Genomic DNA, 25,274 nt, shown 5'->3' with positions numbered 1-25,274 from the left:
GTATACATCTTCTGTCCTGCAGAAACATCTGTGTGATGGAACACGTCCTTAACGTCCAGCTGCCTCACTGGCAGAACACTGTTGGTTAGTTCTGATTTATTAACCCCACCATGTGTAGTCACCAGTCAAGTGTATGTCCTGTTCAGAGAAATTAGGACATGAGAGTGTTCATATATAAGGATATGTTACAATGTCATTTCCATCTTTGCCAAAACAGGAGAGATTGTTTTCAAAGACTTTAACTCAGAATGTATAATAAATGCAACGCACAGCGTAGTAACTTATTATGGTTTATTCATTTTTAACCTTATGTATCTTACATATAAACTTTACATATGTAAACTGCCCCCCCCCCCCAACTTAAACTCAGATCAGCAAAATGTACAATTGGAGCCCTTTGCTTCAATCACAGCCTGTTTTCTATCAAACCAGTTGGCCGAGAAGAAAATGCCGCACAAAACCATTTCAAACACTTGAAACTCTGCCGTCCTTGTCTGGGATGCTGCGGGGCAGGAAAGGGCACTGTATCTGGAAGCCAGCTCTTTAAAAAAATTTCCTTTATGCAAAACAGAACTCTAGCTACAATTTCAGAAAAGATATACAAAATAATAACACTTTATGATGGACAGCGCAGACTGTCTACAGTATAATGCTCATAGAAGTGAGGGGCATGCTTCCTCCTCTATGTAGCACAAAATGAGGTTATTCCAATGGCCGCCACAGCAAATCAATACACCTCATGCATGTCATGAATGGACACAGTATCAAAACATCACATTGGCAGGCAGCTACTGAAGAGCAGCGATAATGCTCAGGTAACCAACAGAACACTCCTATCTACAGTCAAAGTGCTTTTTTTTATATATATATAGTCACAAGAAACGACAGAAAATAGAAAACATTCACAAGAACAGGTAGGAAAAGGCCTAGTAGGGATTTCGGCTCCCCAACCCCACATTTACACTGTGGCGGGAGTCAGCAGCGTCACTTTGGTGACAGGATGTAACAACCTGAGCGATCCGCACTGTGCTCGCCAAGGCTCAACTGAGAAGACATTCATTCTAGTGAGTACACGGTAGAACCAACGCAGGGAGAATGCTAGCTGACAGATGGTAATGTATTATCTGCTGTGATCGGTCACCTCTGACACCGCAGCTCAGTTACAAAGTAGGTCTTATAAAGTGGGTACGAAACAACTGAGCAGCTGACCGACATCGTTGTGAGTTAATGCTTCCGAGTCCTGTCTGAATATGAACTTCAATAATTCCAATGTCAACCACTACAAAATATTTGTTCCTTCAAAAGAGGCGAACACTCAAGATTTTGGTCCCACTCATTTCTCCTCCTCTGAAAGAGTCTGTCATTTTAACAACTTCAACATTTAGCAAATCAGACGACTAAAACACCAAGAGCAGCCAGTTAGCTTAGCTTTACTGTGCTGCTTTGACAGCGACGGTGGTGGGAAATGTGAGCTCAAGGCTAATGTTCAAAACCACCAGCTGAATCTGAGATGTGATGGGCAGCCATGACACTCTGAAGGCAAAGAACCAAAAGGCGACAGCACAACAGGAACAGAAGCCAAAAAAATATATATACATAAATAAATAAATCATTCGGTTATATATGTATAAAAAAAAAAGGAAAGCAAAGGAAAATGGCGACAGAAAAAAAAGCAGAGAAGCACATTTGTAAACTTTCTTTGCTTTCCTAATTAGCTATTTGAATGGAAATTCTCAGGACCTCCAGGTTGAATCATCAAAAAAATACTTCCCCCTCTCTGGTGAATGATGATTCTCGAAGGTGTAACTCTCCTCTTCTCTGCATTTAACATCTCTTTTCATTCAACACGCATCCCTGTCAAGCCCACAAAGTTGACGGTAGAGCAGCTAGAGTCACCAGCGCGATGAATAACGGCGCACAGTTATTATTTCAAAGGTAGCGAGACTCTACCTGCCCTCATTTCACAGCTCTGCATCCATCTCTGATACACATACTTTACATTGGGGCACGCGAGCAACATCTGTGAAATGGCTACTGAATTAAACCAAAGGAAGGCTGATGGAGTTGTCACTTCCTGTCTCCTGTACGAGTAGAAGGAGCCAAGAAGACCACTTTTCCTTGTTGGATCCTGGCAACTGGCAACAGGAACCTCTTCGGCCTTTGAGCTTCAGATCTGCTGAATTCAACAGAGCCCTAACACCTGTGGACAGTGTGGAGGAGTCTGTGTGTGCTTCTATACACAAATTTTAAAAAGAGAGATCCTTGGGCTCGCACCAATGGTAATCATCACGGAGGTTTCGTATCATGAGGGTAAATGACTTTTCTCAATGATGTTGCTCTTCCTCTTTCTGTCTTTGTGTTACTGTTGCGAGAAATGTCTTCATAAGCTTCGTCCCATAATGATGATGTCTTTTGGAAAGCCCTCCATTTTGGCCACCTCAAAGCATCCCAGTTTACTGTAGAAGTCCAACATTCTCTTATCAGTCTGACGAACCTTACAGAATGCTCCGTGGGAGCCTGGAAGAGAACAGCAGCAAAACATCAGTCAAAATATGTCAGACGGACAAAAAGAAGAGCCATTTTGTTTTGAATATTAGAAAGCAGAAATGTTGCAACTATTCAAATGATGACTCTCTGATTTGTCATGCGAGTGAGGGTGGCTGCCACCTACCGTTGGCTTTAAGGGAAGATAACAGACATCCCATCATGCTTTTGGCCACGCTGGGGTCAGTGACCTTAGCGTGAATGTCAACTTTGATGAGGGAGGGAAAATTTGACAGGAAGGAATCTGGAAGGCCCTCTTCTTCTTCATGGAAACTCAGTATCATCTTCTACATGGATCACACACACACACACACACACTTTAGTATAATTCAAAAAGTGGAACAGGATCACGAGTTAGGGGACTAAGGTCTGACCTCGGCCTCTGTCAGGTCCTTCTGTTCATCAGGTTTGTGGTATTTCTCTTGCATGAAGGGAATCCAGCTCAACTTGCATTTCTTGATGAAGGGCTTTACGTCCACAGTACCCAGAGCATAACCACAGATTCCCTCGTCGTCTTCCAGCACAAATCCATAGTCTGGACTCAGAGATAGGAGACCTCCTACTAGCCTATTAATGGGAAGAGTATGATTCATATTTGCACAACAGTAAGGACCTCTCGATAAAATCTATCAGATCTTTACCTGTCTCCAATGAGGTCAGGGTCCTGGTCGGAGAAAGGTATGTCCTCCATCCCTTCACAGTACATTTCTTTACAGATTTTGTACACCGAGGCCTGCAGAGAGAAGGCAGGTACATCAGTTCTTGCTACTGCGACAACATTCTTATTTTGACACATCATTAAAGCTCCATAAATAGTGGTATCATTTGAATCCTAAAGTGCAGAGGAGTCTGATCTGGCAGGAAAACATCTCACCTCATCTTTGGGAAAGTACGGCCTTATTGAATAGATTTTGGAGGTTGGCATAGAGGGTGGAGGCTGGTAGAAAAGATCATTTGCACCATCTATTGGCAACAATCTCTGTGGACATTAAAAGAAACAGGTTCAGTGCGTGTGAGAGCAGGTGAGGTGCTGCTGCGGCTGACTGCCTCACTGTGTTTGCTGCAGTTAAGCCACTATCAAACCACAAGGAACTGCAGCATTAAGCAAAGCGCTTAAGAATATTGTTGAAAAAAAAAATCAATATATAAATATGTAAAACCGCCCTTCCTTCTTGATATGACAGTGGACAACAAGAGCAAACATCACCTCTCATTTAAGGAGCATAGCGCCACAAGCACATGGATAGATATATATACACACACACACACAAGGAAACAAGGGTGGTCTTTTGGTCTGACTAAGGTTTCACTGGCTGAAGGAGATGCTCCTTTCCCTTTTGTAAGGCATCGCAAGATTTCGCTGCGCAACCCTCCTGTTGAGAAAAATAATGATGCTTGCGCCAAGAGGGAGAACTCCAGGACAGAACCAAAGAGGCAAATGAGTTATTAGTTAGTTGCATTGGGTTAAGTCAGTAAGGTGCCATTTTGTTTCTCTCCAAGAATGGTGATCACACTTAAGGCTACACATGTGTGTTTTATCATGGAGTTGTCCCTGTTGTTGACATGCTTGCGTTCTCGCAGGCGCTGCGATGCTTTTTGCTTACGCGTGCGCTTGCAAAGGGCAATTTGTGCGCTGTGCTTTCCTGCAAAGAAATGAGATGTCATGAAAATAAAGCCTAGCCATGCTCGCTTGCGCCGCATGCGCTAGGGAAGAGCAGCATCTCCTTGGGCAGTTGCTGAAAGAAATTTAGATTAAGAAATCAGAAAATGCCATGTCAAAACTGTGGCTCTTTTGCAACAATTCAGGTTACCTGTTCCCCTCGCACAACCAAAACAAGTGAAAGGGATGGAACCAAATGTAATAGAGACCCAAACATTGTGATCAGCTCACCTTTGACAGACCAAATCCCTTTCATACCTGCGCACATTTACCACTGGCCTTCTTGCGCATAACACTCTTTTTTTTTTTTTTTTTAAACCATTTGATTGCTGTAAATTCGGTGCATTAGATACCTGGAACTCTCCTGCTAGACCTCCCCTAAAGGCCCAGGGCTCTTGGTCTCCTTTAAGGAACTGTGCTGAGGACTGACTACGACACCCTGTTAGGAGCAGAGCCAAGCGGACAGTGTTACCACAGGATGGGCTCTCTGACACAGATGAAGGGAGTGGGGAGATGGGGAGGGACGGGGGGAGGGGGAGGGGGCATATGTATCTAATAGCATGTGTAAATCAAATTTTGTTTTAATCATCGTAACATACAAATGACCTAATTTGGAATAGCTGAGTATATTTAGAGGAAATATTTCATGATAAAATGGGGCTCGAGCAACTAAAGCTTACGTGTTTATGGGAGTTAAATCATTTTACAAAAGCAAAAGAATTCTTTATGAGCTCAACTCTGCCATGTCAACAACGGTTGAAATGGTAGATCTAGCAACAACTTAAGAGGATAGAATTATGTGCAGTTCAGCCCCATTTTCATTGCTTTATGACCATCAGCACAGAAACTCTCCTAGTGTAAGCTTGAGCTGCGGTCACCCCACTGATCTCAGCACCTCATGTGAAGTCACATTCTTATCTTAGCTGCCCAGTCACATGACGGAAAGCACAACTCATCAACCCAGAAAGACAAAAAGAAGGACGAATAAAATGCTCCTGGTAACAACCAGGGCCCCTGTGCTTGCTATTCAACTCCACATAACTCATCAGAGCGGCTATAGATCACACAACAGTGAGAGTGTTGAAATAACAGGATCTATAACTAAAGCACAGGCTTTGCTTACGTATGCGTGCAGTCAAAGGCCAGGTTGGCAAGAGGCTCTGACATGTGACCAGACAAATGCAGCGCGCCTATAAGACACTGAACACTGATTTACATATAAATATCATCCTGATAGCTAACACAACTCCTGTGATGAGCTCACACAACACAGCATGCAGATGCACCCACGGGAAGGAACTCGCAACTTGCTTCACTTATTTTTAACAGCAAACACTAGAGGAAGAGTGGACTGCTTCCACCCCAATGACCTATTAAGACTGGATTAGCTTGCACGGCCCAGCCAAAATATATGTCAGTAGAGTGAAGATCATGGGCTGTGGCTACACTTCAAAGCTAAGTGCACATTCCCCTGAGTAGGTGCATCCGGCCAGTCGGAGCCATTTCTCTAAGCCTACTGACAGAAACAAAAAAACAAGTTAGAGAGAAGCTGCCGAAGAGAGAAATTGGAGCGTTAACACTTAAAAATCTAAATCGCTGCGCAAAATGTGACTTCATCTGAAAGGCTGCTTCCTTTCCTCCAGTCTTTAACATTTAGCAGTCTAAATTAATTTTTAGGTTGTTTTTCTTTTTGGTTTTACATGAATCCGAACAAAAAGGGACAACGCCTGCACTGTGCATACATCGGCCACTGTCGATCCAATAGCAGTAGAAACTTGTATTGTGGATTCTTCCATCTGTACATAGTGAAGGGAGAAAACAATAGAAGATAATCATTAGTAAGTGTTCTCAGTACAATAAGCAGGGAGCTTGTGACTAAGTGCCGTCTGCACAGCTTCTAGTTAGGGGAGAGGACTGGGGTCTCAGGTCGAAACTTGCAAATAGCAACAGCAGACATCAGTATTTAGGAACTTGATGACACTGCTCTTATAAATTAAGATATTTATCTTTAAATTTCCATCTAAATGTTACTAATTATTCTGTACTGCATTAAGCAGCTTTGGTGTGGTTTGGCCAATGTGGGTTTGCTGCCTGCTGTGTACTGGAGACTAGAGTCCTCAGACTGGACAGAAACCTGCGAATGAAACTGGGTTACAGGGAGTAACCTACAGGCCATGCTGGTGCTTCAGACAAGTTCAACAAAAGCTTTCACTCTATCACGGCTGGGTATCACTCAAACTGAATCAGGGTGTGCATGATGACAGTATCAAGTGGGGGTCCAAGTCAAGTCCCTCTCCCTCTTTATTGAAATGTCTAACGGAAATGAGGGACCTGCTGTAGGTATTGAACTATGATGTGTGTGTGTGTGTGTGTGTGTGTGTGTGTGTGTGTGTAAGGGTTTGTTATTAACCTGAGAACACAACACATAGGTAAATAGTCATGAACCTTCACAACGGGGGGAGGATGTAACACAACAGTTGTGATCAACCTTACAGCAGCTGAAAACCCCGCAAGGAAATTGATTACATGGAGTAATGTGGGTTTGGTCAATGTGAGTTGGTCATTTAAAATTTAGCCAAAACATGTGGGACTCTGAGGAGACGTGACAATGTGAGGACACTATGTGAGGATACAGTTAACACAAACTCATGTACAGCAAGTCTTCATCACAAATCAGAGGACTCCAATATTATCGTGTGACTAAGCTCTGATTAAATAAGTAATGTGCATGTGTGTGTTGTGATGGGAGGGAGTGATATTCAACTGGTCAGATGTGCCAACAAATATTGTTCATAAGCCCCAAAGCTCAAGTCTGTGTCAAGTGTTCTGAAGGCAAGGTCAAGTCAATTATCAAGTCATATGTGAGCGGCTTAAGGAAGTCCTCATCTACGCTTAGAAGGAGAAAGCTCCTCTCATAGCTGTCTATGACGGGACAGATTCCACCCTGGTCCAGAATGAGCGCAACGGTTCACTTCCATGTCAGCAGCAGCCTCATTTCAGTGAGGTCATGAACACAACTTCATGCAGTGTGATTTAGAACAGAATTAACTCTTAAATTAAGTCTCTCTAGTTGTTTATGCACCAGAATGGCCTTCCACAGCCAGCCAGTCAACTTGCTCTCCAAGCTCGCGTGCGCGCTAGGGCATGGAGGAGGAGGAGGGGGGAGGGTGGGGGTGGAGACCTCCCCCTGGTGCCCCGTCCCACTGACAGAGAGATGGAAGCAAGTGGGTCTGTGTGGAAATGCAGTAGTGATGTTACTGGATACACAGCAAGCAGCAGGAACCCTGAATGGACGCTTGCCACAGGGACCTGCTTTAGATCTGGTACAAACTAGGAAGGATGCTGGCAGTGCAAGCAGCATTCAGTCAAGATGAAAGAAAAAGAACACAATTAATGTGTGAAACAACAACAAGTCAAACTACTTTAACGATTAAGAGGTGATTTGGCCTGATCCGTCCTCAACTCATTTATATTAAGTATTTCTCTCTTCTTTTTTTTTTGGCAAAATATTACTGAGGTACAAAATAGAATCCAAGCAACTACATGATAGTTGTAAGTGCTTAGATGAAGTAATTTGTATCTAAAAGTCTGACAATAATTAAGCTCAGATTACTGCTTTTTAAGAGTAGAAGCCAGATGGTTACCCTCATACACACCTAGCCACTGGACGAACGACTTGACCATAGAAATGATGCTCTTGATGTCCCAGATGTATGGGTAGAGGTCGTAGAGGATTGTACGGTTGGCTGAATTGGACAGACGCGTGAACATCTGGATGACTGAGCAGCACATATCCTCAAACTTCTCAGCCCTAGATTGCCATTCTGCAACCTGCAGGGAAATAAACGGAGAGGACATTTAATCTAAAACTGTTCTCATTAAAACCATTTTCAAAGTTAAATAGGGGACACTGCAAATATAATGGTTTGTTGTGCAAGTACACTTCATCTTCCATCAGTCACACCACCCAATGGGCATTCTTGGTAGTACAGATCCACCATTTTGTTTTGCAGCACCCTCCTCTATCACTGACAGGCCTGGTGAATAATGCACAAGCTTAGTCAGATCAGGTCCTCAAGTCGGTTTGAATTAACCTGCCTTTTCGGTCTCCTTCCTCTTGCAGTTGACGCTGACGACACTGCTGTTGGCTCGCAGCCAGTTGAACTCCTTCAACATCTGCACGGCCTTGGGTCCATGTTCATAAGGAAGGTAGAAGAGTTCTGCCAGCAAGCTCAAGTCCTCAATGGAGAGGGGCTCCACAGTGAACAGGGGCTTCTCATTGGGCCCCGGTACAAACAGGTCCTGCAAAAACAAATGGGGATTCGTGACTTCCAGAGGGATTTTTTGTTTCCTCCATCACTGGGATTCATGTCCCATTGTTTGTCAGCAGGATTACATGGAAACTACTGCAATGATTTCAACTAACATTTTAACATATTTGCTTATTTCTCAAGAAATATTAAAAAGGACCTGCATATTCACAGTGATACTATCTATAAAGGATTTTACGTTGATCAGTTTATTTAAAGAAGAGCTATTATACTTATTTTCAGGTCTTTTGTAGTTGGTTTTGGACTTCTAGAGAGCAGCTACACACCAGTGACAGCAGAGAAAAAAACTCAACAGATTTTTTGGGGGGACTGTGCCTCTTGCTATCTTTTTCATGGTGTTTCTGCATCCTGTGAAAATGGGTTGTTTAATTTCCATTCTACCAACATTTATAAGTCAAAAAAGGCGAAAAAAAGCATAATAGCACCCCTTTAAGTGTGGGTTCTTGGCCTTGGTGAAGGTCAAACATTTGACAAAACACCCTTCAACTTTTGCTTTGAATGGCACGCGTATAAGAATATGGAACCATGTGAACATTTACTGCACCTGTTTGAGCTGATCATCAGTCTGCATTGGTGCAATATCACTCCCAGAGTCCTCCTGAATCAACTCCTCAGGAGATTTAGACTCTGCCAAGCTCTCTTTGTCTGTGTCCATGGGCTTCAGGTCCTCAGCCATCTTGTCAACTAAAACAGGACCATCATGCTTCTCCTCGGACTCGGCCACCACTTCTGGCTCGTCCAGCTTCTCAACCACCATCTCCATGGGCTCCTCATCTGAGTCCTTCTTCTCCACCTCCACCTGCACAAGAACAGGTTGTTAAAAAAAGCACACACACACACACACACATATATATATATATATATATATATATATACACACACACACACATATATATGTGTATGCTTTTTTTTAACATTGTGCTTTTATATATATGTATATATATATATATATATATATATGTGTGTGTATATATATATATGTATATGTATATATATATACACACATATGTATACATATATGTATATATATATGTGTGTGTGTACATGTATATATGTGTGTGTGTGTATATACGTATATATGTATATATACACACACACACACACACACACACATATACATATACACACACACATATATATATACATATATGTATACATATGTGTGTGTGTGTGTGTATATATACGTATATATGTATATATATAAAATTCTTGTTTTTGTTGTTGTTAATGAATCCTCATCAACCATTTCGATGGAATGACATACATTCACATGAGAGCTCACCTCCTCCTCTTGGGGGGTCTTTGGCAGGGGGTGTGGGTCCAAACACAGAGGCGGCATAGCTGGAGACATTATAGGCTGATGGAATACCGTGGTGACGGTGGTGGAGGAGCAGAGAGAGGGAGCGGCTGTGGATGCCACGTCAATGGCTGTACTTTTCGCACCACTCTGAGGCACCTGTCGGCCTGAGATAGTAGACCACCACAGATATAGACCCCTTTAGACATGTCAACACCACTAATGTGAGCAAATTATACCGCTGGAAGATTCACAGTGTGAGGCTATAAATGATAAGCTTACTGTTGTACTGATGAGGCACACCAAATTCTCCAAGCCATTCAGTGAGGGCCAGTTTCAGGGCGAGCTGGGGACTATAGAGCATGTCTGTTTCCAGCTCCTCATCACTGCCCTCATTCTCCAACTTGATCTGGATGGAAACCGTGCTATCCTCACCATCCGCTAGTTCGAAACATGACACACATTCATAAACCCTCAAAGAATCTGAGGAAAGTAGATTAGGTGAGACCACTAATAAACTCATACTTACTCATGACCACATCCTTGCGCACACCGTTCATATTCGACTTGTACCAGGTGGCCAGAGTGTGGATTGCTACAAAATTGGACTCAAACTCGCAGTTCGGGTTGGTGAGAACTCCCTTCAACCTTGGAATGAGCTCTGTGGAGCGACCCTTGTAGGGACCCAAGAAAAGCCTCTTCTGGTCGTAGTCATTAGCGTGAATGTTATCCCAGATCACAGGGGCTCTCCTTAAAATTTTTGATACCTCTTCAATAGATTCCACGGTGATATCTTTGGACACCACCTTGGGGCCTGTAAACACAAAACAAGATGGCAGTTAACTTGAGCAGCTGTTAAAACTACTTGGACAGCAACAAGATTTCTGTTGCTGACAACGACTCACCGGTCCAAAGAATGTCAATGCTAGGCAGCAGCTTCTCTCCCACTGTGTGGAGGTAGGGTGACTGAGAGACACTTGGGTAGCAGAATGTTCCACAGTACTCTGCATTTATAGGGAAGAAAAAAACAAATCATCCATGAATAAAAGACAGGCTTAAACAATAATGCAACATAAGACTCAGAGAGGTCTGGCGTACCTGTGGGACAAAACAGAAAGGTTTCAGGCTCTCCAAGGTACTGGTAGATTTCATTGGTGATGGAAACCTGAGCGTGTGCAAATGAGCTGAACACCTCTTTGTCAGCAGGGCACATGTTGTGGTCAATATCATCAAAAAGTAAGGCAAAAGACTTGCAACCAAAGTGAGACACCTGAGAGAGATGGAGAGAGGTATTAAATGAGTCAAAATGAAAATAGAGAGACCAAAAAAAAAAAAAAGGTTTTTGTCAAAACTTGCATGCAGAAACTTGATTTTCATACCTGGTCAAGTTTCCTCTTGAGGGCAGAAACTTCTTTCTGATTTGAGAAGGTGATGTCCAGTCCAGGGGAGATGGCATAGATGAACTCTATTCCATACTCTTTAGCTGCACCGATGAGGGTCATAAGTTGCTCTGGGAGATATTTGGGGAAATAACTCAATGAACTGTGGTACTTTACATACTTACTGTGTTTAATACAGTTTTTTTCCCATGAAGCTATATTGAGGCATTTCATTCTCCTTGCTCTGTGAACTGCAGTGAGTAGTCACCTGCTTCCTCCACGGAGTACAACTCTCTCCAGAACATTCTGTGTTTGTAGTCATCTTTAGGTGCATAAAGGTACGTGTTCAGTCCCCACTTCTGCTGTCTACAAAATATGAAAGGATGAACTTAAATAATTCTGCTATGCCATACTGAATGTTAGCAGATTCAAATAACACATTCAATACCTCCTGAACAACTCTTTCCTCTGTTCCATTGTCCATGGGCGGCCATAGAAGCCTACACAAACAAAAAACAATCCAGTCAGTTTTCCTGCAGTCTGTAGAGCTGTGACCACCTCCATCTGCTGATCACAATGAGATGGCAACATCTCGCTATTGGCGAGTGAGACAAATAATGACAATTTCCAACTCCAAATTATTGTCAATGTGCAATAACGTCACGGTCTAACCTGTGACTAATATTACCGATACATTAAGATGGAATCGCAGCAGGTAATCATAACACAACCAATGAAAAATGGTCAAGGTCATTAGCCATTAATTAACCTCTTAACATGTATATTGTTTTAAAACGAAAGCTCATAAATGTTGCAGTCAATCTACAACATATGCACAACATCTCCAGTTAGCGCGACTAATACAGATGTATGACCCATTTCCCTGTATGTTAAATATTTGTAGATCTGAATCACATATTTTACCTTCTACTACTCCACTGATGAATTTTCTGTGCCCCGTCGTCTCCACTGCGATGCCGGACTCCTCCACCGGGCCGGGGGCCTCGGCACAAACCTCTCCCGAGACTGGGCTGGGGCTCGGTTCACCGTCCACTTGAGGCGTCTCTAATGTTTTACCTTTCTGAACCATTTTTTTTTTTTTTTTTTTACCGAGAACCTCTTGTAAAAAGTCACTAATTTCTGGTGAATCTAGCTGGGGAACCGACCGTATGATGAATATTAGTTACCCGGCGAATTCGACGGAGAAAAAGCTCTAGGAAATAAATCGCGTCACCCACTGTCTGATAGCTAGCGTTATCTATTAACGAGTCTATCAAAGTTGTCGAAATTTTGCAACCACTCATGCGAAACGCAATCAGAATCGCTATCACGCGTTGAAGAACATTGTTTTTCTTCGTTAATAAACAAAAAACAACCATACGTTTGACAGTGTTTGTCCGATCATTTCCTTCTCTTTCTACTGGATTTGCCCTGGTTCGATTCCGTTCTTCCTGTTTACACCTAGTGCGCATGCTCGGAGGACTAGATTAAACCAGTTAAAACTAGATCTACGTGACAAAACACCACGAAGATGTCACAGTTGCAACGAGATGGATAGTACTTACACTTCGTGCCGCTACAAAACATCTTAAAAAACTCTATGAAGCAAAAAATAATTGTTTAACGGCGATACTTAACATCACTAACACATATTAGAAATGTAAAATAGAACCAAACCACCTGCAGAAAAAATAGACCTATTACACGCTTTACAGTCATTACAACGACAATGTAGGCCATTAATTTAGCCCATTTATGTGCGTTTAGTATGCACGGAGTCAATCTCACGGGCAACAAAAAATGATGAATTTAATGTTTGCACGACTGTTTATGAAGTGTAAGGGAAAAAGTACGACTAAGAAATGGATTCGCTTGTCTTGGTGTTCACTATCTCGAGTGCTTTCAAATCGGCTGAGGTGAAGTCCATATTAGGTCAACATCCGGACACCAACACTACATTCAAAACGGATGAGGTGGGGGGGGGGGTATTTATCTTGTCATCCTGTTCGCAGCACATGTATCTCGCAGTTACACTTCCTACGCACAAGTTTAAATAGTCTCCAGCCACTTTTTTTATTGGGGGGGGGGGGTTAGGTAGTATGGGAATTAATTTCTGAATGCAGTAGTTTAAAAATGTCTTTTTTTAATGGTCAATTGACTTTATTTGGGAGGCACATGTTTTTAAATCAACAATACACACTTTTGCTCAATACTTCATGCACCCAATCGGGAATCAACACAAAGAAGCAGTGCAGACTGATGGCTTTGTCTTCTACATATGCTTGTCAGATTTTTTTCTTCACCACCACAGATCTTGCTAATACCCACAACTTCAATCCATGTGTCTTCCAACACACAAGTCTAGGAGCCTGAGACCATGGCAGAATAGTGCAATTCATCCCTCATAAGCCCCTTTCACATACACATGCTTTCCCAAAACTCAAATTAAAATCTCTTCTTTTAAGACATAGGTTCCTTTAAAAAAAAAAACAAAACTTTTGTTGTGTTACAAGGGCACTCAGGTGAAAACAAAGAAAAACAAAAAAAAAGACATTTCAGGTTCTCATATTTTATTTAGGTGTGTAGTACATTTCAATGTATTACATCCTCTCCCAAATGTTTTCCCCTTTTAAAAATCATTCTCTCCATACAATCCAAATTTGATTTTACATTTAAATAAAACTTTAAAAAATTATTTATGTCGCATATTAAATTTTTTTTTTTAACATCTTTTGCTAATTTCTTTACAAATCTTCACTTCAATAGAAGGTATTAGCTTGCAGAAAAGAAAACACAAAAAAGCTACTGCAACAAATAAATGCAGAGACATGTGTTGCAGGTTCATGAGCCTAGCGTAGGCTCTGAGGTAAGTGTCAGCTGCTTTCTTGCTGCAAGGCCTCCTGTTACCTCTTCAGTTTCTGCTGGGCCTGCTTCAGTAAAGTGTCGAAGTCTAGTGCACTAAACTTGCCTTTTCCAGACAGTGGATCATACTCTCTACTGGAATCTGAAATGAGAACAGACAAAGATGACATCACAGGAAAATAATCAGACAAGCACATTTGTACGAAAAGTAAAAGCTGACATTCTCAAGAGTACAAAGACTCTCCTAGCGATTGGTTTGTGGCAAAGATTGCATCAGAATGAACTGTAGCCAAAACCTCCCTCCCCTGCAAACCACATCAATACTATTTGGATAGATTAACAGCTCTCTGGGTATGAGCTCCAAGAGCATTTATCATGACTGTCGATGTGAAGCTGTGCCTACCCAGGTCAGAATAGCTGGTCTGGCAGAACTGTCTCCTTCCACCAAAACAGAGATCAAATGGCAGCTCGTCAGGCTTGCGCAGCTTGCCTCCATTTTCAATGGCTGTGAACGCATCCTTGGTGTTATAATAAGTCACAAAGCCATAGTTGTCCCTGTGACAGATAATCAAAGTGTCAGGTTGTGTTCGATTCCACTTTGCAAGGAGGTCTAACTAGTCAGGTTATATTTATCTGTGGCTTGCTTTTAAAAGAGCGACCTGGGGGAGTTGCCAGGAGGCCCCAGTTATGAACAAGTCTGATTTTGATATAGCACTGTAGCTTGGCCGAAGAGGTCACAGACAAGACCACAAAGGTTCAAAGACAGTGCAGTACTTCAACAGCAGGGGGTCCTTATTACTGCAAGTAAATCTATGGACTCACCCATGGTCTCTAAAATGTAGCGTGCACTCCTCAATCTCGCCAAAGTAAGAGAACCGCTCTTTGAGTTCCCTCTGAGTCATCGTGCCACGAATGCGACCAACATAAACAACTCGTCGTTCCTCCTGAGGAAAAAAAAAAAAGGGTGTTAATGAAATAATTCATGGTGAAAATACCATGATGTTTTCTCCACAATAAAAACATGACCTACAATGGCTTTCTCCTTGCGTTTCTTCAACTCCTCTGCATTTGCCTTTATACTGTGACCATAGCCGTTCCTATACGAGGGACTGTAAGCAATAGGAGCCTTTTGGTCAGTGTTTTAATGCACATGATCAATCCTTGATCAGCCATAGCATGAAGCATACACACTGTACCTGTAAAATCTTTCACTTCTACTACTCCACCGTGTTCTCCTTTGAGGAGAGGAAGACCTCGACCTGGAGCGACTCCAAGACCCAGAGTGAGAGGAGGAGTATGAATACCTTCTTCTCCTGGGAGGGGAAGGGGACATGGAGCAAGAGGACCCAGAGGAGGAACGGGATGAGGAGCTGAAACTACGCTGGGAGTGACAGGGACGATACCTAGAGAGAAAAAAAAAAAAAGAGCGAGTTTGAGTAATAAAGATGCTATGAATAGAAATGACAATACTGCACCATGTTGTTTAGATACGTTGACTGAGGACCTAACCTTTTCTTAGCTGGAGAGTATGATCTAGATCGAGATCTAGAGGAATGGGAATCTGACTCTGAACCGCTAGAATCAGGACTGGGAGAACGTTGGGATCTTCTTTTTCTAGACCGGGCTCTAGTCCTCTCTTTGGGGCTGGATAAAGGATTGGGTGGGTGAGCAGCAGCATGCAAACGATAGGACCTGCCAAAAGGCCCCTCCTTGGGGCCACCTTCATGAATAGCAGCATCATTCTCCTGCTGAGCTGGAGAAGCATCAGGAGTCTCCAAAATGGAGATCTTTTCCAAACCATCAGTCCTGTGATCCAGGGGCTCTGACAGTGGAAAATTTGGAGTTGTGGGTGTGACTGCAGGGTTTGTGATGGACTGGGCAGAGGATCCTGGAGAGAATGGCAGTGTCTGTGAAGCGGTTGCAGCAGGGTGCCCGATGGCTTTAATAATGATGGAAGACTGCTGTCTGATATTCCAGCGCTTGCACGACTCTCCAGAAGAACCATCTTTGTTGGGAAGACAGTAGTCGTGGTCCATACAGGCCAGTTCATGAGCTACAGTAGGGGTAGCAATGGGTTTGCTACGGGACCTAACTGAGGGCAAGGGGCGGGCTTCTATCTGAATAACCTTGGAGGGGCTAGACTTAGAAGACTCAGTAACCTTGGTCTTTCCAAGCAGGGTTACAGGAGCCAGAGGTTTCCACATCTGGTGTGGAGGAGTGGCTGGAGGAGTCAGAGCTGAAGCAGAGGAAAAGAAAAATGCAACATTACCCCACAATCACAAGCAATTGCCATCTGTGTTATAAGGTAGAATCTCTGATATTGATGTCCTATCCTCTTTATATTAATTTAGTTATGTAATTCAATGGACTGAAGACCAAACAAAAACAAATTACCTGCTGAACTTGAGAGATCATTGGCTTTCACTCGCTCCACTGCTGTTTTCTGTAGAGCAAACTCAGTTCTGCAAAGGGAGCATAAGAGGCTGTTAAAACGTCACATGTAACGAGTGAACGAATTCCCACACGTTTGCTTTTGGAAGCAGCACCAAAACAAAAGCACAATGAGAGACATTGCAGCAACTGAAACTTCAGATGGATATTACTGAGGCTGGAAAACATTCAGGTTTGTGGTAGGTCTTGGCAAAAGTTGGAGTCACCCCGACACACAGGCTTCATTTGAACAGGAACCATGACTCCATCACTCACACAGAGCAGCTTGAGGGCTGTAGGGTAACTCACCTAGAGTTTCCTACAGCTGCTGCTCTACCAGAGACCTCCAGAACACTTTGCTCCTCTTTGGCTGAGGAGAAAAGAACAGGGGGATAGGTGCATCAGCACAAAGACGACAAGAATTTGAAAACCGAAAAGGGAGAAATTTAGGAACATGTACAAATAGCAATATTGGTATAAAAGCAATGTATAGTGTGTTCATGTAGAAGACTTCATTGGTCTCTTGTGTGATCGAATGTGAAAGAACAGCTTTGCCTTTACAATTATCCTTTATCTTCATGTTTGTGTTGTTGGTAAACGCGTTGAATTTGACAGCGTTATATTCCAGTATTTCTAATACTTTGACTACTGCATTACATGAATAAGGGTTAGATTATAAAAACGCCTAAGTTTTTTTTTTTTTTTTTTTTTTTTTTTTTTTAAATCAAGCAGTTGGTAGCAACATTGCCCTGAGGTACTTTGGCCATCTAGCGACCACGTGAAAGTGTCCTTGATGGCAAAGCGTCCTTGAAGAACATAATAAACCCCTAATTGCTCCTTATGAGTAGGTTGGCACTTCGCGTGGCAGCCTCCACCACCAGTGTGTGAAAATGGGTGAAAGAGATGACACTGTAAAGCCCTCAATGAACACAACAATTTACCAACCACCCATTACAATCTTATTAAGTGGCCAGTGAGTTTATGGGTGTTTAGTCCAGAAGAACTAAATTCTGTTACATTTCCCACCTTGGTGCAGTTTGACTGGGTGGATGTGACTAACAATTACTCTTAGGTGAGGACCACAACAACCATAGCAAGACCCTAAAGAGGAGTTGGTCTAGATGTTTTGGTTACAAATGAAGTCTGGACCAATTTGAGGTTTGAAAATGATGCCAACTCTGACCAAACACCTGTTTCCAGGTGTGCTTTGTGATTTCAGATGAGGTGGAGAATGTAAAATTTAGCAGCTTGTCAAGTAGAAAAGACCAGGCAATACATGCAAAAAAACAAGTAGTAGACATAAGTCACACCTGACCCACAAGAAGAGTCAATGTTCACGCGTGGTTTGGAGTGATGCATGTTTGCCTATTTTTATCCGAGTAAAAACAACCCAAGCTAAGAGGGAAACACACCAAAGTTTACAAATTCATCAACTGAGATCAGATTAACTACGGCTTCCTCCCACAGTCCAAAGACATGCAATTGGGGACGAAGCTAATTGATACTCTAAATTGACCGTAGGTGTGACTGTGAGTGTGAATGGTTGTTTGTCTCTATGTGTTGGCCCTGAGATGGACTGGCGACCTGTCCAGGGTGAACCCTGCCTCTCGCCTGAAAGCTGCTGGGATAGGCTCCAGCCCCCCCCCTCCCCCCCCTAACAGAAATAAGCGGAAGACAATAGATGGAGATCAGATCAGTTACATTACATTAGGCTTTCCCCAAAAACTCTGCCGCTCTATGCTAGCAATAGCACACACTATGAATGTTCAATAACACACCCACAGACATTAAGTAGTTGTACATGTAGTCACTTGTTAGGGTTAGGGGCTTGAACATCCACCCAAACAAAGATAGCAGGGCGAGAGTTAAATGGATTTGCGGACAGGGCAGAATTCCAGCAGCGGAGCAGACAAGAGCACAAAGCAGCTTCTCTGCCCCCCACTGAACCCATCAACAGGGAATGTTTCAGTAGAAAATAATCCTGCCATTTGAAAACATAGAACTCTCTCATAATCCTTGAACTAATTTCTCCAGGATGGCCACATAAGCCATGGGATCTTTGCTCTTTAAGTCATTTTTGTAGACATTCTTGGTCACTGAGCAAAAAAAATCTAAGGTAACCAGTGGACAGTCACAGTTGACATACAATTAACAGTGATGTACATGAAGCAATCACATTGTTTGGGCAGGGTTTAATATCTTTGGAGGCCTTCCAGTTTCAAAGAGAAACAAGGAAAACTGATACTCTGACTTCATAAAAAGATTTAGCTACTAAACTGTCACTTGCTACACCTGGCCAATACAAAGCCTTGAAATATGAAGTACAAAAATCATGGTTTGATGAAAAGAAAGATATGGGGACATGTATAACCCTGTCAAAGGAACAGACAAAAATGAGAATATACAGAGGTAGTCTTAGTCTCCTTTGCTCACCTTGGGTTTCCTCAAACTGCTCCAGCAGGCTGGTCAGATCCGCAGCCTCAATACCTACAAAGAGCATCAGTTGTATTATTAAAAACAGTCAGAAGTCAGGTTGATGTTATACTAAAACAGAACAAAGGAGACAGTGCTCAGACAGTTTTATGAGAATTACTGTAAATGTCTTGAGGGGCTCAAGTGTTTTAATTTGGACAATTTCTAGTATGTACTTGAAGAAAAAAGTAAAAAGATAAGTAACACATCAAAGTCAGTCTTTTCATAACAAAACAAACATTTCAAAAAGAAAGTAAAATGTAGAATCAACCAGCTCACCTATCTCACTGGTGAAGGACTCAATCAGCTCCTGAGTGGGACTCTTCGCCCTAGGGGGTACTGTTGCTGTAGTGGGTTTCTCTTTTACTTTAAACACAACAGGTTCCATTTTTGGACTCCCCAAGGCCAAGTGATGAGCAGATAGTGAAGAATGGAGTTCAATGTCTGTGGTTGTGGGTTTGGAGAGTAAGCAGGGGTTGTTAAATAAAGCAGGAGCAGTGCCCTCAGACACCTTCTGGGAGACTGTGGTTCTCTGGGGAGGAATGGGAATAGCCACAGCAGCCGCGGTGGGTTTGATTGCCTCTGCAGTGGTTTTAGACAAAGGATTGCTGAGATCTACAGGCTGAGGAGACACAGGTTGAGTCTGAGGCTTTTCAATAACTTGACTTTTTTCCCCTGAAAGTGTAGGACACTTCTTGTTTGCTGGAGGTACACCATGTACTGCAGGCTGAGGAGCAGCAGTCTGTGTGGGTAGCATTTTCACACCAGCTGAAGGGTTGTGTGACGGAGAAGGTTTAGGAGCCATGACTGTCTGGGATTTGAGTGTTTGCTGTGGTTTAAGACCAGCAGAAACCTTGCTGGATGAGGCCACCATGTAGGCTGGTGGCACCAACAGTGCCTCAGGGGTGGGAGGGGCACATGGCCCCCTTGGCTGCCAGGCAGGCCTGATGTCGTCCAATTCCTTCTTTGTTCCCAGGGGGTTGGAGCGTCTCGGATCTTTGGGGCTGGGGTCAGGCAGGCAGGGGATAGGGGGAAGTTCTTTGGGGAGCTCAGGGAGGCTGGGCCACTTGGTGCTGCTATTGTCTTGTTTTTCCAGTGGAACAGGCTTTTTCTGCTGTCTGAGCCGTCGATACTCCTCCAAACTGAGGGACTTGGGCTTTGGCTCTTGGACTAAAGGGACCGTATGAGGGAGGGGCTCAAGAACATGTGGTGTCATTGGGGGTACTGTAGTGCAAAGAGCAACAGTAGGGCTAGATGAAGACACTGGGGCTGCCAGGCTGGCGAGCTCATCAGAGGCTGGGGCCATCTGTTTAGGTATTTCAACTGGTTGTTGGGAGCTCACTGCTGTGACCGGACAGCTAGATTGGCCCCTCAGTTCGCTAACATTTAATGGATTTGTTTCTGGTGTAGATGACACTGGTGATGCAGGTTTCACCCTCACTGTAGGTGTTGGTGTTTTGGTGATTTCTAGTTGCCTTTCATTTTGGCATGAGCTTGTTTTCTTAGACTTTACAGTTGGACAAACCGAAGTTGGGGCAGCTAGAATCTTTGGGACTTTGCTTTTCTTCTCTTTGATTGACTTTTTTTCTGGCTTTTTGGGTGATTCGTGAGAGGTGTTTTTTATAGAGGCACTTCTAAGAACCCTTCCCTCCACAGGTTCTGGTGGGGACCGTTTCTTGCATTTCTTTTTCTTTTTTCTCTGGGATGGGCTTTTTTCTTTAATCTCTTCCTTCCCTCCCTTACTGACTACATTATCTTGCACGTTTGAACCAAGGTCTGGTGTTACAGGGGCTGCAATTTTCAAAGGAACCTTACTGACCATTTCATCTTCATCATCAACAACTATATGCTCTGAAATGTCAGAGGCTGCTTCTGCTTCATCTGAAACTTTCTGCTTAGTTTCGGAAGGCTGCTCTTCAAATGATGGAGAGATTGGAAAATGCATGTCCGGGATGGCCAGGATGGGTTCACCATTTTCCCCCTGGTCCACAACCTCAAGTACGATGCCTCCTTCGGGGAAAATTTGTTCCCCCTCATCATTCTCCACACAAATGGCCATACAGTACGGGTGCATATGCCTGACCAAGTCTGCCAGGCTAACAGAAACACCATTGTTGCTCTGCTGCTCAAAGGTGACAGGAAGTGGGAGGGTAAGTCCCTCCCAGTCGAGCAAGTTGTCGTGCGACAACCCATTCCATGCTGGGCTCAGTGTGAGAGGGCCATCTTCCTCTTCCTCACCATCACTTCTCTGCAGAGACCCAGACTGCATCCTGGGTAGACTCTGGTACAGTCATGGAGAAACATTGTCAACTTCTGAAATATGAATATTGTTGTGTTTGGACACACCACAGAAGAGAAGCAAAAGCTACCTTTCCAGCTGATAATGGTCTTGCACTTGAGAGCGTGTCTTTCTCTGGAGGAGACCGGGACAGACAGAGCAACTTTCTGAGCTACAATGTAAAAGAGACAGACAAGAATTACCACATATACACTTCAAGCACAAAATTTCCCTTTATCATTATGAAAAACAAGGAATATATTTAGACCAGAGTTCAGAAGGTCATCTCCCTTCTGAAGTCCAGCTTTCACTAGTTCACTGTGGGGTCAGTCTGAGAATGGTGGGGGGAAGAAAGAGAGAATCACTTAAGAGTTATGTATGACAGCTGGGCACTAACCGGAGAGTGTTCCCTGCCCTTCTGACCTGATAGCAGGTCTGAGTCAGGCAGAGTGTCAAATGGGGACAGGTTCTCATCCTCCACATTGTCAAGGATCTCTGTCAGGGCGGTTAGTAGTGTGGCTTCACTCTCCTCGTCCAGTCCTTTAGTCTAAATATATGCATGGGAATTAGGGAAACACAAACACCACAAAGGGTATAACTGTACAATCCTTACATAGACTAGATCGTAGACTACTACAGAAATACTTGCGTTTGACAATGTAAAATTTGTCTTGCCTCGCCTGATGAGTTGTCCTCAAAGATAGAAAGTATGGAGCAGTCTAAGCAACTTTGCAGGGCTTCAACAGTTTCCCCAGAGCTCAGGTCAGCCGTCTAGAGAGGAAGATGTGATAGAAATTAAATCATTTTGACACCAGCCACCAAGACTATTGTTCTGACTGCAAACGTTCAGTACAAAAATTGACAGCAATTAGAAATTTAAAGTACACCAAATCCAACATAAACAAAAAATTCTGTCAGTGGTCAATATAATATCCTGAATGTTACACAGTGGGTACCTTTGCACCTGGGTCGTCAGTCTGCATTTTTTTGTTCTTGATTCCAGTCGCTAAAAAGCATACCCATCTGCTTTTGGCTTTTTACTGAGAATGCTTTTGGACAGATTTGTAGGTTTAAGGTACCCTGGATATATGGAAATAAGCTAATTTTGTAATCTATAAGGGAATTTCTAATAGAATAAATAATTTGTTTAAAACTTAAGGGCAGCAACATTGGCCAGGACTGAGCAGGAACTTAATTCTAGCAATTTAGAATAAGTGAGACAAGGAAACCCCTGAGGGCAAGAGAGGGCACATGCTTCTATTCTGATCCTGAATGGGATAAAAACCAAATAACAAAAGGCGTGTTCTTTCTATCTGAAACACTCAAGAACATTGGACAAACTGAATATTTTCCCAAATGGTACAGTCACAGTAACTTTGCTTGTAGTTCTAACAGTAAAACCCACACAAAGCAGTCTTGTCTCATGCTAAATCCAGTCAACAGCAGCAATTAGAGGTTTTGAATATACAATTGCAAACAAAAATGAAATTCAGCGTGACTAAAATGGGCAACTAATCAAGTGAGGAACCCAATTTATTCCTAATAGGGCCGATTTTATTCAAATGCAATCGGTACAATGTGCATTTCTTCCTAAAAGCCCAGGAGTGTTTTACAGTGACCCACGTGTTTCCGTCCACACATGCATTCAAGGCGCAGACATGTTTGATCGCCCCCCCCCCCCCCCCCCTCCACAGGGAGGACACCTCGCCCACGTGTACCACTACAACAAACCAAGACGAGGGCCTTCCTGGTTACTCCTGGGCCCTAGAGAATTACTGACCGGCAGTATCTTAATATATATTTCGGTCACAATTATCCTATAAGCTACAGGCGGTTATTTACATGCTCGACTGAAGTTAAAATGTATGCGATTCAGCCAATTGCTTCATCTGCGCATGTGTGAAGGCTCCAACATGAGATTCACCACAACTAAGCCATACGTGGATGTTTTGAATGAAGACATAATATCTTGCACCAGTATCCAGTTGGATCATCACAGGTGTCTTACTCTGCTAATTTTAGTAATAAATCGCATATAAACGAGACCCGTGGTTGTGCGCATCTGCATTGAAATGATGACACATCACCGCAATATGCTGGCAAGGGGCCTGCAAACTACACCATGATCAAAAATCCTTGGCACATCAACTTTCATTGAATACACACACAAAGATATTTGCAAATTGCACTGACAAGAACACAAAGCTAGCCGGCTAGCATGTTGCTGTGTTTTAACCACGTGTGAATGAATCAATGGATGAATCACGTCAATTTAACAAAAACTCACTAATGCAACTAAAAGATAAATACACATTAACACAAGAACTTTTTCGCTTAAATACTGACCTAAACGCATAACTGTCACTTTATTTGGTGTAAAGGATCTTTATATTAATGGGTAGAACCGGCAGAGCTGAGCCTGCCGGCCAAGCCTATCTGACTCACCTAACTAGCATAAACCTGCACTAAAACCACACACGTTCATAAAAAAGCACGCCGTATTAGCTGAAATTTCTTCAACAAGAGTACCATCTAATATAAACGAACCATAAAACAATGAGTTTCCTAAAATAACTTATATAGATGCTACGGTTACATCCACGTGTCACTTTTCCATGCGCAGCGTTAAACACTACAGCTCACGCACACACAAGGCTTTCATTGAAAAACACGACCAATAACGAGTAACAGCGGGAGTACATGTTAGGGTCAAAAGTAGAGAACATGTTAGTCACCTCGTCTAGCGTATTCAAGGGGAAATATTCCATATTGCACGCAGTTAAAGTATCCTCGCCTGCTCCCCACCGCGCCGCCATCTTGCGAGTGTACTCCAGAGTCCGACTGCCCACCCAAAGAAAAATCATGAATAGCGAGCCGGCTCGAGACACGTGGTCCGTCATTCCCGGCAAAATGACGCAAAATGATGCAGTGAGGTTAAGGGTTACTTAATCACGTTTTGTAGTTCTTCAAAACAGGAGTTTCTCTTGTAGTGTGCTGCTCGTAGTGGCTGCTTGTGCAAGTACAAGCATAGGAAAAATGGTTATGATAATAATTTATTTAGTTCTTTGGGTAACAATGGCAACAGGAGACGGACCATCCTATACTTGCAACAGGGTATAGTATGTGATAACCAATATTAGAAAAAATATACAGGAAAACGAAAGAGCATTACACTGCGGAACCGACAAAAGTCGTATGTTATATGCATCGTGTATATTTTATCGATACTTGCATAATATTAATTGCATCGGTGATTTGCATTGAAGTATTATATTGTTTATCAAAATATAAATAATGCAGTATTCGTAATGTTCTCGGAAGTTTTGTCTTTTAAACAATAATAGCCTATTTTTTTTAACAGCAAAACTCTTAAATAATGTTTTTTTTTTTTAATGACCACAATTTTTATTAGGTTCTTTGACGTGAAATCACAACACAAGAGAAAAACACATTACATCACAATATATGCACCCTAAACAGGATATCGAGCATCACTGATGGGGATGCACATTTTTTTTCTGATATTCAATGAGTGGATATCTTAAGACTGATTTGGCTGATATTTCCTGATGCCAATATTTTCTTTATGAAAACAAATTTAGATACTGAAATTTTGTTCAAACTGAAACACACACACACACACACACACACACACACACACACACACACACAAACTTGTAGAATTTGATGGAGTGACATTTTTCTTTACTTTCTAAACATTTGGAAAGGGCCATTGTTAACTGTTGCTCCATCACAAACAAAAACAATGAAGAAACTAATCATTCTCTGATTTGCCAGTATTAAAATCAGTGATTGGACTAATTTCAATGCAAAAAATGATTAATACCTGCGATGATGTGCTGATATTGTTTCGTAATTAACCAGTGATGCACAAAGGAATATCCATCCATCCTTTCATCCATCCATTTATTTTCTACCCCTTATCCTGTTAAGGGTTGCGAGGGGGCTGGAGCCTACCCCAGCAGCCTTTGGGCGAGAGGTGGGGTTCACCTTGGACGGG

General features: G+C 42.7%; 2 protein-coding genes and 1 non-coding gene across 5 annotated transcripts; all 3 read right to left on the bottom strand.

Moving 5' to 3' along the window:
- Positions 1 to 354: 354 nt before the first annotated feature.
- oga (O-GlcNAcase) lies at positions 355 to 12,701 on the bottom strand. 2 transcript variants are annotated; one of them, XM_086179756.1, is made up of 19 exons: positions 12,136 to 12,701; positions 11,660 to 11,711; positions 11,480 to 11,577; positions 11,212 to 11,342; positions 10,931 to 11,102; positions 10,738 to 10,836; positions 10,362 to 10,646; positions 10,115 to 10,273; positions 9,818 to 9,999; positions 9,080 to 9,334; positions 8,303 to 8,506; positions 7,861 to 8,035; positions 5,947 to 6,000; positions 4,558 to 4,643; positions 3,419 to 3,523; positions 3,186 to 3,277; positions 2,919 to 3,111; positions 2,672 to 2,831; positions 355 to 2,517 (listed from the first exon to the last, which is right to left on the bottom strand). In XM_086179756.1, exons 1-19 carry the CDS (start codon positions 12,299 to 12,301, stop codon positions 2,381 to 2,383), a joined length of 2,805 nt encoding a protein of 934 aa, XP_086035882.1. In that variant the 5' UTR covers positions 12,302 to 12,701; the 3' UTR covers positions 355 to 2,380. The 2 variants fall into 2 exon arrangements, with proteins under 2 accessions (XP_086035882.1, XP_086035883.1); XM_086179757.1 differs by lacking the exon at positions 5,947 to 6,000 and having other exon boundaries at positions 12,136 to 12,699.
- Positions 12,702 to 13,354: 653 nt separating this feature from the next.
- pprc1 (PPARG related coactivator 1) lies at positions 13,355 to 24,164 on the bottom strand. Of its 2 annotated transcripts, XM_086179754.1 has the most exons (14): positions 23,989 to 24,163; positions 21,929 to 22,024; positions 21,651 to 21,800; positions 21,345 to 21,425; positions 19,255 to 21,256; positions 18,937 to 18,990; positions 16,813 to 16,873; positions 16,468 to 16,535; positions 15,583 to 16,309; positions 15,270 to 15,476; positions 15,104 to 15,182; positions 14,896 to 15,017; positions 14,477 to 14,628; positions 13,357 to 14,215 (listed from the first exon to the last, which is right to left on the bottom strand). In XM_086179754.1, exons 1-14 carry the CDS (start codon positions 24,151 to 24,153, stop codon positions 14,115 to 14,117), a joined length of 4,065 nt encoding a protein of 1,354 aa, XP_086035880.1. In that variant the 5' UTR covers positions 24,154 to 24,163; the 3' UTR covers positions 13,357 to 14,114. The 2 variants fall into 2 exon arrangements, with proteins under 2 accessions (XP_086035881.1, XP_086035880.1); XM_086179755.1 differs by lacking the exon at positions 14,477 to 14,628 and having other exon boundaries at positions 13,355 to 14,215; positions 23,989 to 24,164.
- LOC147247562 (small nucleolar RNA SNORA50) lies at positions 14,705 to 14,844 on the bottom strand. Its single transcript, XR_015109636.1, has one exon. It is a non-coding gene; the product is annotated as a small nucleolar RNA SNORA50 (small nucleolar RNA).
- Positions 24,165 to 25,274: the final 1,110 nt, after the last annotated feature.

The sequence above is a fragment of the Aulostomus chinensis genome, chromosome 16 (assembly GCF_037954235.1).
Source record: "Aulostomus chinensis isolate RoL2024-O1b breed Wild chromosome 16, RoL_Achi_v1.0, whole genome shotgun sequence".
NCBI lineage: Eukaryota > Metazoa > Chordata > Actinopteri > Syngnathiformes > Aulostomidae > Aulostomus > Aulostomus chinensis.
Note: the sequence above shows the minus strand (reverse complement) of the source record. Positions and strands in the feature narration are given on the sequence as shown.